We start from the raw sequence: 12,214 nt of genomic DNA, 5'->3' as shown, positions 1-12,214 counted from the left end.
GGTGTTGGAGACCGATATTTAACATAGATGATAATGTGACCACTTGGATAGTTCTGTGATGGGATATAGGCTACATTACATTACAGTCCTTAACATAAAGTACACAATTGTAGTTAATTCAAGTGAGAAATGAGGAACGATGAAGATAACCTAAACTAGAAATATAGGCTATTGGGCTATTAAAATTGTATTGCAATAGCTACTGTGATTACTCAAGTGACAGTATGAGCCAAGCTTGAATCAGTAAATGTAATCCCTCAATGATGAAATTCACATTTTTGTATTTTAATATAGTTATTAAATAAATAGTGGGTCCCTCTGCTAATCGATTAAATTTTCATTACTTCCAGATGTGATATTTCCGAATTAATTGTACATTTTTAAATAATTAGCAGGATATGGAAATGCGAAAAAAATAAAAAAAATTATGTACAAGGCCTATGTTAAGAGGGAAACATTCTGACATAAATTGTATGATTCTATCGCACACTGAAACAGAATAACTTACTGCATCTTGTCGGTGAGAATCACGTGATGATTCTATGTGGTTACACTGGTTAGGCAGCGCACAATCTCGCTCTGCATTGCAATGGACCACAAACACAACTGATGTTACTGTAAACTACACTGACTCGGGGAACCGAACTAACGACCTAGATATTGGGGGGGATTGCACTAACGCACGAGCTAGACCTTCCATGTGAATATTTGGTGGGGTTTTCTACTATGTTCTTGGATTGGTGGTGATACCTCCAGTCACCAGTAGGGGACGCGTTTCCCTAGGCATAATACCTCCAGTCACCAGTAGGGGTAGCGCTTCCCCAAGCATAAACCATGCTGTCCGGAAGATGAAGGTAAATATTCGGGTGACGTAGGTCCTACCACGCAGAAAATCGTTCGCATCCACCCATCATGTAGGCAGTCAGAAATACCTGTGAGATTACGCTTACACATTACACCATTTCAATACTATCTCATCCCTTTCTAGTTATCTAGCCTTTTCTTATTGATATCATCCCTATTTGACACCGGCCCATATCGCGATTGCTCACGCTTGTGAATCTATTCCTTAGATTAATAGGCTATTTGTCTTCGAGATGCAAAAAAGAAGGAAGCCTGAGCCGATCCAACTTAACCCGATTCCTGATGGGAAGACCATTAACGGCATCGGAGCTTCAGAGTGAGTGGAAATATTATATCTAGACCAATTCTTAATCATGACATATTATATAATGTAGGCCTACGGATCATCTTCTTGCCAGTTTGTCACACAGTGTACGCGTTTGAAGGTGTACGCCGTGGCTCCAGACCGCACATCTTGAACAAGGATAACTTTATCATCTTGTTATAAGGAAGTGAGCCTGCTGCGTAAATAAAGTAGCCTCCAATAGAAACAACGGGCGAGGTCAATGGCTCAGTTGCTGCTGCAGAGGTTTGAATGGACCTAACAGACAGCATCAGGTCATCAGCATCATTTGCATTACAACAAATGTGTCTTCTTAAAGGCCCATGTTCTGACTGTACTGTACAAGAAAGCCACTCAACATTTCATACGTTTGAATTTTTTTTTTTTAAATTATAAATTCATATTGATTATTAGGCATTTCATTGCAATACTTTAACACCCCTAGACTAAAAAAGGGTTACTGCAATGTCATTTATACATTAATAACGTTCACAATGCTACCTATGTTTCTTGTATTGGACATTCCTATACTACTCTCTGATTTGCTCACTCAATAGTATACATGTATCACAGTGCACTGGCTCCTGATTCTAACGACTCCACACAGGACTTAGCTGTGCCTAATGTAAGGTTAGAGAGGAGGTGGCATTCCTAATGTGTTGCTAAGCAAGGCTGCGGCAGACCAAGCAGAGGCTTGTCAGCTCGGGAACACAGTAGATTATTCGGGGCTGTGGGAGTCTCTCTCTCGTGGAGAGCGCTGTTCGGAATCCCCTTCCTGTTATGATTCTACCTTTATTTCACCGGCTCTCATTGAGATGATCTGTTCTGTAAAAGAGAGACCGGGCCAAGACAGCAGCACGTTACACACAACACAACACAACACAACACAACACAACACAAATAACACACAGTTAACAACATGAAACACCTATAAGCAAAGACTTTGTCTAACTCAGTGATGCAAAGTTACTTGTACTGGATTGTACTTTGCATTTTCCTTGCCTTGTTTTCTATTCAAGAACATACCTTTTTCATATTGACGTTTTGCAACACAGGCTGTGATCACTAGTATAGTATTTTTGCACAAAGGCCAATCACAGATAAATCCTCTATAGTTATCCTCTATAGTTATTAGTGCTACCTGACCAAGGTTACCTCATTGACCTATTAGGGATCTAATTAGTTTTGACCTCCACATTCCACCCATGTCTGCCTCACACTGTCTTCTGTTGCAGACCGTTATTGTTCTTAACTAAAGCTATGTCTGTTGAAAAATCGTCCACCCCAGCAATGACAGCTGGACGGAATGATGAAGGAATAAATGTCCATCACTGCTTTGACACCGCAGCAGTCAGTGCTAACAACTAACTGTGATCTACAGTGAAAGGCCAGACAAGCTGTTAAATCTGTGATTTGTGTGGCTCAGACCAGCAAAGTTATAGGATTGCCGAGATATCCCTGGTCGGGTACTGTAAAACTGTGTTTAAAGCCCAGATGGGGGCTGAATCACTTAAGGACACTTAATGGCCGAGCCGTCCTCTTATACTTGGCAGCGATACAGAGGGAGGTGTGTGCTGTGTGTGGGCTCTGCTTTGTATCGGCCTCCATCACACTGGGTGGAGCGTTTACTACAGCAGCTCCTCACCACCACCACCACCACCACCCGAGTCCACAAACACCCACACACACACACCTCCTCCGTACACACACTCACTCACACTACTCATCCCCCAGGCCCCCTGCCAGACTCTGCAGCCCGTATCCATGGTGATGCCGGTCTGCTTTCAGACATAAAGGCCCTTAACCCTCAGAGTGCGGTGGTGTGTGGCGGAGCCAGGGACAGACCTGCGGTGCTCTCGGCCCGTTGCGTTGTTGATCGAGTGCAGAACTACTAATAATTGTATGACAAGCAGCACTTAATTTGAATGAGCCTCTGGTTAGCAGTGAATCGATAAAGACATTTGTATTCATCCCAAAGGAAAGGGACGTCTTTCAGTCACAAAAAGGAGAGACAAAATACAAGATAAAATATGCAGGGGATAAGCAAGTTTACATAATAGTAATCTGAAAATGCTATTCTACACAATATAAGAAGATCCACATAATTTAACAAGGTACGAAGAGGACTAAATCGAAAATCGGAAGTGGTTCAAGTATTCACAAAACGAAAATGTATTCTCCTACCCTGTGTCCAACAGTATTGGCCTTTATTACAGAGGTGTAACCAGTAGGGGCAAGGGCAGGTGTAGCTCATTCAGTTAATAAAGGGTCTGTAGGCGCCAGTGGAAGTTCTGTCAGGAATCGTTCACTCATAGATTAAACCATTTATTGCATGAAATGATAATAAAATTTAGTTTGACGTATGGCGTTATGGTTCCACTCTTTTCTGGTGCTCCCTGTTGTAGTATTGAAAGCATGACACATGATGTCAGATACAGAATACCAACAGCATACCAACATATCACAAGAGGAAGCACTATACAATCCCCCTTGGGGTACTTCAGATATCTCACCCCGTTGTGTAGACTACACTACATACAATATCGGGCAGAACCAAGCAGGTGGAGGTTGGGGTGAGGGGTGGTGGGGGTGGTGGTGAGTGTTTGAGATGGAAGGTCTTAAATTGCCCAGTGTACGTGCGTTCGATTGGACTGGAGTGTCCCGCCAGACTTAGCAACTCTGTGTTCACCACTACTAATACAGAAAGGCCCATAGGGTTGTACATCGAGATTCAGATCGCAGTGTCTCCCTCCATTTCGGAAGTATAGAAGCATATTGCAATGCTAATGGTAGTCATGGTATTTTTGTCATTGTTTAGTAATTAATCGTGAATTTATAAGTCATCATTGGGTGACATTGATGTGTTTGAAACTGCCAGTATTTCTCATGCAGGACGTGGTGAAACAAAGCCATATAATTATTGATTGGCCTAAGTTTATTTCTGTTATTTTTTATGATTAGTACAACTTTCTCTCGAGTTCTCTCAAAATGGTAGAAGTATTGACATCAAAAAAATCCATAATGCATTCTGATGTACAAGCCCTATTGCATCTGTTTTTAGTAGTTTGTAAATATACTACAGAGAGTTGAGGACGACGTTTATGAAGAAGAAGCAAAAAGATGAAAAATGGGATAGAGAAGCTTTTCTGAGGAGTTTACTCAACGAAATACCTCATGATTGTGTTGATATGATAGATGATGAGGAGAGGGCTACTGGCTACACACACATGCACACACACACACACACACACACACACACACACACACACATACACAGTCACAGAAACACACACACACACACACACACACACACAGTCACAGAAAAACACACACACACACACACACACACACACACACACACACACATCCAGTCACAGACACACACATATACACAGCAACACACACACACAACTGAACCAGCACAGCCTTTATTGTCTGTCTGCCAGCTTAGGGGAGGTTTTAGGAATAGTTGCTGCGTATGGAAGATGAATTAGAAATAATTGTAGCTATCATACATCACGTTGTGTATTGTGTGCAGTGAATTACTAATGTTACAATTATAGAGGCGGACTCACTCAAAATAGAGCTGATTGTAAGCAAGCAGTGGTGTGATTATTTTGTTGAACACAAGAAAGGTCCAATGGAACAAAGATCTAATCTTCATGTCAACACATGTGTGGCTTGTATCCATCTGTGTGTGTGTGTGTGTGTGTGTGTGTCTCTCTCTTTCTGTGTGTGTGTGTGTGTGTGTGTGTGTGTGTGTGTGTGTGTGTGTCTCTCTCTTTCTCTGCGTGTGTGTCTCTCTATCTCTCTCTCTGTCTATCTCTATCTCTCTCTCTCTCTCTCTCTCTCTCTCTCTCTCTCTCTCTCTCTCTCTCTCTCAGAACCAACTTAGAGTCGCTGCAGAAGAAGTTGGAGGAGCTTGAGTTGGACGAGCAGCAGCGTCAGCGCCTCGAGGCCTTCCTCACGCAGAAGCAGAAGGTGGTGGAGCTGAAGGACGATGACTTTGAGAAGATCTGTGAGCTGGGCGCCGGCAACGGAGGGGTGGTCTTCAAGGTCTCCCACAGGCCCTCCGGACTCATCATGGCTCGCAAGGTGACCATACTCGCGGCGAGTTGTTGCTATGGCAACACCGATGCCTAAGTGTAGTCCCTTCCCCCGCTTTTGATTGTCTGCACTTCTGTCTCCAAGCCTCAACAATTTGCATATTACATAAGTATTGGCTTTGCAGTGCCTTCCGCCAGGCTGGATAACGTTAATATGCCGCAGTGGGTTCGTCCCTATAAAATCATAGGTAGGTATGCAATGGGTCGGGTCTCTGTTTATACAGGCAGTACTCACACCGTTTGACTGCCTCATTGCGTAAGCTTACATTTCTTTTGGTTGCATGACATAAAAAGAAGTGGATTGACGAAACAAGAGGGAATTGAGTCGGAAAATCTTAAAGAATTCATACTTAAAAGAGGACAAGACTGCCGCGTGAGAAAGTATTCTGTAAGACAGTCGGCTGAATTGCTGGCTACATTCACTACATTGTTGACTGTTGTATCATAGCGCTAACCTAAATCTAATTTGGGAACCATTTGCCTTCCTCCTCTTTGTGTGTTCCTCTTTTCGTCCAGCTGATTCACCTCGAGATCAAACCGGCCATCAGGAACCAAATCATCCGAGAACTGCAAGTGCTGCACGAGTGTAACTCCCCCTACATCGTGGGCTTCTACGGGGCCTTCTACAGTGATGGAGAAATCAGTATCTGTATGGAGAATATGGTATGACTCATAAGAAACTGTTATATGGCTGGCTATGCCTTTGTTTGAGCGAATGTATTTCTTTTGACCACGATTACATTCAATGAATAGAGAAAACTAAAACATTGTAAGAGGTGTTTTGAATGTTTTTAACACATGAATGTTAAATGGAAGTTCCTCTGATTGTTAGGATGGAGGCTCACTGGACCAGTCATTGAAGAAAGCGGGCAAAATCCCAGAACAGTTTCTGGGCAAAGTCAGCATTGCTGTGAGTAACCTACACACCCACCCTAAAGCAACCCCAGCACTAGTACTGTAGTACTGTACTAGTACACCAATATTTATTTTCAGGTTAATCATACACTCCCCTATGCGTGTTTTTGCTGATATGTAATATTTATCTTCCCAGGTTATTAAAGGTTTATCCTATCTGCGGGAGAAACACAAGATTATGCACAGAGGTGAGCTAAACCCAGCACTAATGTTTTTCCTGTGGGGTGCGTATAAAGTGTGTTACGCGTTTTAGCGTGACGAAATGTGCCAACTGACACTCAACACACCCACCCGGGCCTCCTTTCTAGAAGCTTGTTTCCATGGTGAAGACTCTCCCCACTTCTTCCTCCTTCAGACGTGAAGCCCTCCAACATCCTGGTGAACTCCCGCGGGGAGATCAAGCTGTGTGACTTTGGCGTCAGCGGCCAGCTCATCGACTCCATGGCCAACTCCTTCGTGGGCACGCGCTCCTACATGTCGGTGCGTCGACACGCGGCTGTGGCTCCCCCTGCTGCATGCGCACTCATGCATTCAGCACACGGCCGACGTGTGACGTAGCCGCAGCTTGACACCACCTCGACATACAATCATATAATCATACAATCGACCACTTTCATTAGACATTGCAGAACGTTACGTCCAGGGTCTAAAGTGGGCCTCATGACGTCCAGGAAGTGCCCTGACACGGCCTGCTCCTTAGGCTCCTTGACGTTGGTGTGGAGGCGGGGAGCTTAACATATCCAGAGGAGCCTGACAGATCGCCACATGAACCAGGGCTGCGATGACGTCCTTTTTAGTTTTTGTTTGGTAGTTCCCACCATTTTTGAAGTGATTTCATCAGTACATCAGTTGATAAATCAGGTTTAGTGGTGCCTTCTATTTGTCCACCCGACTCGATCTGCGAGTCGGATTTCCGAGTTACGAACCGGACCGTTGCAAATAGCACGCCCCCGAGGTCGGAAAAACGACTCGTCAACTCGTCTGAACTCAGAGGACCCCAGTAACAAAGTTAACAGTTCAGTAACAAAGATGGCTACTCCGAGCATCACATGTAAAAACATTGTGGTTTTCTACTATTTTAAGCACTTGTGTTTTTGTTGTAACCAAATGAAGAAGTTGTACACATAGCACTGTATACTGTTACCTATAGGCATGTCGTTACAGTCTTATTATGTGTTAAATACCGCCTATTTTGTAGCTTGTGCAGCTGAAATTGGCTAGAGACGCTCCATGTTGCTATGACAACAATGCCGATTCTTGAGCAGAAAGCAGAGCTCAGACTCGTCTTGTTGTGTGCCAAATAGAACGAAAAACCTGGGGTCACTCGTTTTACGAGACGGATGTGACGTCACACCCGAGCTGCAAGTCGTGATTACGAGACAAATAGAAGGCACCATGAGTCTCCCTTCCTTGAGTCTCCCTTCCTAACGTAACACACCTGCCGGTGGGTTATGTTAGTAACATCAATGGCAACAAATCTCAATTAACTCCGTAATGAACCATGTAGTGCACTGTGTGTCCCAGCCGGAGCGCCTGCAGGGCACCCACTACTCTGTCCAGTCGGACATCTGGAGCATGGGGCTGTCCCTGGTGGAGATGGCCATCGGCCGCTTCCCCATCCCACCTCCTGACTCCAGGGAGCTGGAGCAGATCTTTGGCTGTCCAACAGAGGGTGAAGCCCCCACCGGGGAGTGCTCTGCCAGGCCCCGCCCTCCTGGACGCTCAGGCAACGGTGAGTATTATGGGATAGTGACTAAGCTCACTTGTCAAGTGAGCTATGTAGGCTTTGGTAATTATAATATGGACTACTGTGTCTAAAAGGAACTCCGATTTTTCTTAATATTTTTCATACCGAGCTGTGTTATGTAGAGATAACAGCTTTATGATCCCTGTGTATTACACCAATACCACCTTAATATCAAGTGTTTCCTCTTGTTCATAAGCACATGGCCCAGAGAGCAGACCTCCCATGGCTATTTTTGAGCTGCTCGACTACATAGTTAACGAGGTGAGTCGAAGGCCCTGGTTACGTTACATATTGCAGTTGGAAGTAGGATATTACCTGCATGTGTTTTCTTGTTCATTGATAATTGGAACATCTTGTTCACAGCCTCCCCCTAAACTGCCCGGGGTATTCGGCCCTGAATTCCAGGACTTTGTAAATAAATGGTATGCGTTGTCATTTTTAAGATTTACCCTTCAAGTGTAAATGTTTAAATTGGCTGTGTGCCGTTGCCCATGTACATACTTGACAGTAAGTCACTTGCAAATTATATATCAATGTAAGGCCCATTTGCTAGAAAACCTTCCACCTAGTGGCCATTGTACCAAACACAAGACCCATTTCTCATTTGTCTAATACATGTTTTTTTCTCTTCAGCCTGATCAAGAATCCAGCAGAAAGAGCAGACCTGAAACAATTGATGGCAAGTGCTTTCCATGCAACATACATTTAGAGAACCCGCCACAATCGCAACTCATGACTTCATATCGTTCCAGGTTCACCCTTTCATCAAGGAGTCCGAAGTAGAGGAGGTTGACTTTGCTGGATGGTTGTGCAACACCATTGGCTTGAATCAGCCTGTGACCCCCACCCACAGTGCAGGGGTGTAACCAGGCAACCTCCCCCTGCACACTTCATTCAACTGGACCCCCAGTCATGCTGCTGCATTCCACACCCCAAAGCACATTCGTATGGGTGGCGTTTCAATACGATTTTTTACAAGCTAAATTAAAAAAGTATATATTTGTGGTTAACATTTAAATGCCAAATAAGAATCAAGTATTTATTTCCTTGGACTGCATTTGCAAGTCCGTTTAAAAAGCCATTTTTTCTAAGAGTTAGGTTTTGTTTTTGCTTTCTATGTGCTGTTGGCATCTACTCATTACTTTGTGAAATTGTGCCTAAATCTTGTCATTAAAAACACGAGAACCAGACCATGTATTTACGAGAGCCTTTTTATTGGAAACCCAAAGTGCACCCAACAGCCTGTATGAACCTAGACTTATGCTGTTGCCGGGGCGGGGGCCGGGGCCGCAGCGACCTTCTTGGTCTTCTTTGCTGGCCTCTTCTTGGGCTTCAGATTCTTGGCCTTGATCTGTGGAGACGAGCAAAACAGTGAGAATAGAGTCGCTCACCAGCCTGGTCTTCATGCTAGCGCCAGGTGCGGGCTACTTACAGTGGGGTCGTGCTGGAGGATGGCACGGCGTCTCGCCGTCTTGGCGTAGGGGTTCAGCTTCATCATGATCTTCAGGTTCTTCAGAGGATTCTTCTTCAGGACTCTGCGGTTGATCTTCTTGCTGCATTAACAAAAGAGGAGCACCGTGTGTGAGCAGTTTTGTTCAATAGCAGAGGGCTGTAGCAGTATGGATCATGAGATTTTTCCATTGCTTACTTTGGTGCACGCAGCGACTTCTGGATCTCCTCACTCTTCAGGATTCTGCTCAAATCTGAGTTGGTCATCTTGTGCACTGGGAGACTAACACAAATAGAGCAAGTTCAGCAATTGCATCCAATATTTGTATTTATACACAGAAAAGATGTGGGAGGGACTCAGAACTTCTGCTATTCTCAGTTTGATTCAACAACACGGACCGAAGTAAAAGATCATCACTGCAACACCACTGGGAAACTGTTAATGACAAACTGATTCCAACGCACTTGTAGTCGATCTTGATGGTGGAGGTCTTGCGCCCGGTGCCATACAGCTGGTCCAGCTTACGGAACGCGCTCTCGGTCCAGATGCAGAAGCGCCCGACATGGCCACCGGGGGCGAGCCTCAGGAGGTTCAGTTTGTTAACGTTCTGCAGTGTGATGCCTGTTGAAAAACGCACACGTTGTAAACAGACTGGAGCAGAAAAGACAAGAGTGGAACGACGGTCCAATAGCCCCACAACAAAATCAACGACCACACTACTTCCTAACCTGGGATATTTCTGAAGGCTTTGGTGACACCGGCGTCTTGGTTGTAGATGATGCATGGTCCTTTGCGCTGGATACGTCTACGATTCCTCATCTTACCCTTACCGGCACGCATGCGTTGGGAGGCGTATACCTAATGCAAAAGATGGAACCATATTAAGCAAACAGAATAAAACGCCTTGGTCCAAGCTTTCCCTCCAGCAACCATAATATTCATCCTAAAAAGTGTTATGACCTACCTTCTTGATGTCGTTCCAGGCCTTCAGCTTCTTCAGCAGAAGCACTGCCTCCTTTGTCTTCTTGTATCCCTCAACTTTGTCGTCGACCACCAGTGGGACCTCGGGGATCTCCTCGATGCGGTGCCCTGAAGGAATTACAGTGTCAATTCTCGACACAAACACTGGGCTTTCACATTAAGTCAGAATTGAATGCTTGTACTTTGCATTACCTTATACAGAAGAATAAATAAGCCTGTGTTGAGTACCATAGAAGACTCACCTTTGGACATGACCAGGGCGGGCAGAGCAGATGCGGCCAGAGCCGAGCAGATGGCATAGCGCTTCTGGTTGGTGTTGATCCTGCGGTGCCAGCGGCGCCAAGTCTTGGTGGGTGCAAACATACGACCTCCACGACACATCTACACAAGCAGTCAAGGCTATCAACGGCAGAAATATACCCACTGGAATGCAGAAACATGGTTCCAACATGCTCAGAATCGTTTTTCGTCAGCCCTCTGTGCCAATATTAGACAGTAGGCAACCGTCATTGGCACAGTGTAGGACGCAAATTACACCATCATCGCAAGTTTGCCACCAAGAGTGGCATGGTTACTTATGAGCCACAAAACTGGTGAAAAGGATACGTTTCCGAAGGCTCCCTGGCCGGAACGGTGCGTTCCACCTCCCCTCACACGTGGGATACGGGCCACGGCTCTGCCTGTTCCCCAGGACTCGGCACTCGTCTGGTGTCCTGGATAACACAAGGGGAATCTCATTCAACTGGCGAAAATTAAAGTAAAATATTGTTCCAAAAATAATTCAAAACGTCACTTACCGGCCAGTTTGCTGACTGCATAAGGCTGACGGTTGTTCTTGCGCATATTGGTATGCACGAAGTTAACAATATCGGGCCTAATGGGAGCCTTGAACACGGCTGGCATGACAACATTCTTGCCCGAGGACTCTCCTTTATCGGAGTAAACCGAGATCAAGGGACGGGTGCAAGCCTAGGAGGTCAGAAAGTTGGAATATTGTTAACAGTTTTGCACAATTGTAATAAGTAGGACTCACGTAGTTTAAGATTTACGGGAACTGCGCAGATTGGAACGACATTCGCCAATATATCGCGGAGACGCCCAGCGTTACATCAGACTAAATCGTAGCACATTAATTCATCTTAAATGTCTGATTGCCTAACATTATAGGCCAGAAGCCCCCATGGCCACCTATAACGCTGCTCTGCTTGCCCAACAGCATGCACACATGACACGCACCGAGCCACGTTGCGTACACGATTAAGGTTACTGGTTGACAACTTGCTGGCGTACTTCTACTTAAAACTTAGTTTTGTACGTGATAAGCATATCAAATAAAAAGGCACCTTCACGGCTAGTCTTCTCGGTGGCCTCACATTACAGAACACACCACACGTGTAACCAAAATGGCCTCCTGTGCTAGCTCTGATAGCATGCCTTACTCAAGGCTCAACCATCCTAACATAGCTCTTACGGAGCGAAAGGGACACATTTTTCCGTAAAGACCAAGAACAGAAACACACGACTCGTTAAATATACGCTTTGAATTCGACAACAGTGTATATTCTCACCATATTTCTTTAATATTTTCGGCTCGCCGGTAGTACACGTTCCACACGCTATGGCGGCCACAGTGAAAAGGAAGCCCGGAAAATAACCCGCACCATATATGCCTCCGCTGAAAAAGTAACCACTTCCGAGTTCCGACAAGAACCAAAAATACATGCCCATACATTTGACACAAACAGTTCAACGTGTATAAATCATAATTGTTTATGAGGATATCTAAATAAAATATATATTGGAGAAAAACAAACTTTCAAAGAAATATG

General features: G+C 44.8%; 2 protein-coding genes and 1 non-coding gene across 3 annotated transcripts; 1 reads left to right on the top strand and 2 right to left on the bottom strand.

Annotated features, from left to right (window-relative positions):
* Positions 1–1,097: 1,097 nt before the first annotated feature.
* map2k1 (mitogen-activated protein kinase kinase 1) lies at positions 1,098–8,820 on the top strand (the record flags this gene model as incomplete). Its single annotated transcript, XM_084477135.1, has 11 exons — positions 1,098–1,180; positions 5,071–5,281; positions 5,809–5,955; positions 6,125–6,202; positions 6,344–6,395; positions 6,563–6,687; positions 7,732–7,939; positions 8,151–8,215; positions 8,318–8,376; positions 8,588–8,633; positions 8,707–8,820. 11 exons carry the CDS (start codon positions 1,098–1,100, stop codon positions 8,818–8,820), a joined length of 1,188 nt encoding a protein of 395 aa, XP_084333261.1.
* A 327-nt stretch (positions 8,821–9,147) lies between these two features.
* On the bottom strand, positions 9,148–12,040 carry rpl4 (ribosomal protein L4). Its single transcript, XM_084477936.1, has 10 exons — positions 11,954–12,040; positions 11,183–11,354; positions 10,992–11,098; positions 10,628–10,766; positions 10,369–10,493; positions 10,133–10,262; positions 9,869–10,025; positions 9,603–9,686; positions 9,387–9,507; positions 9,148–9,305 (listed from the first exon to the last, which is right to left on the bottom strand). Exons 1-10 carry the CDS (start codon positions 11,954–11,956, stop codon positions 9,213–9,215), a joined length of 1,131 nt encoding a protein of 376 aa, XP_084334062.1. The 5' UTR covers positions 11,957–12,040; the 3' UTR covers positions 9,148–9,212.
* Positions 10,836–10,932, bottom strand: LOC311357944 (small nucleolar RNA SNORD16). The gene has a single exon (XR_014637942.1). It is a non-coding gene; the product is annotated as a small nucleolar RNA SNORD16 (small nucleolar RNA).
* Positions 12,041–12,214: the final 174 nt, after the last annotated feature.

The sequence above is a fragment of the Micromesistius poutassou genome (genome assembly GCF_964030765.1).
Source record: "Micromesistius poutassou genome assembly, chromosome: 13".
In the NCBI taxonomy this organism is placed as follows: Eukaryota; Metazoa; Chordata; class Actinopteri; order Gadiformes; family Gadidae; genus Micromesistius; species Micromesistius poutassou.
This window is presented reverse-complemented; position numbering and strand designations above follow the sequence as displayed.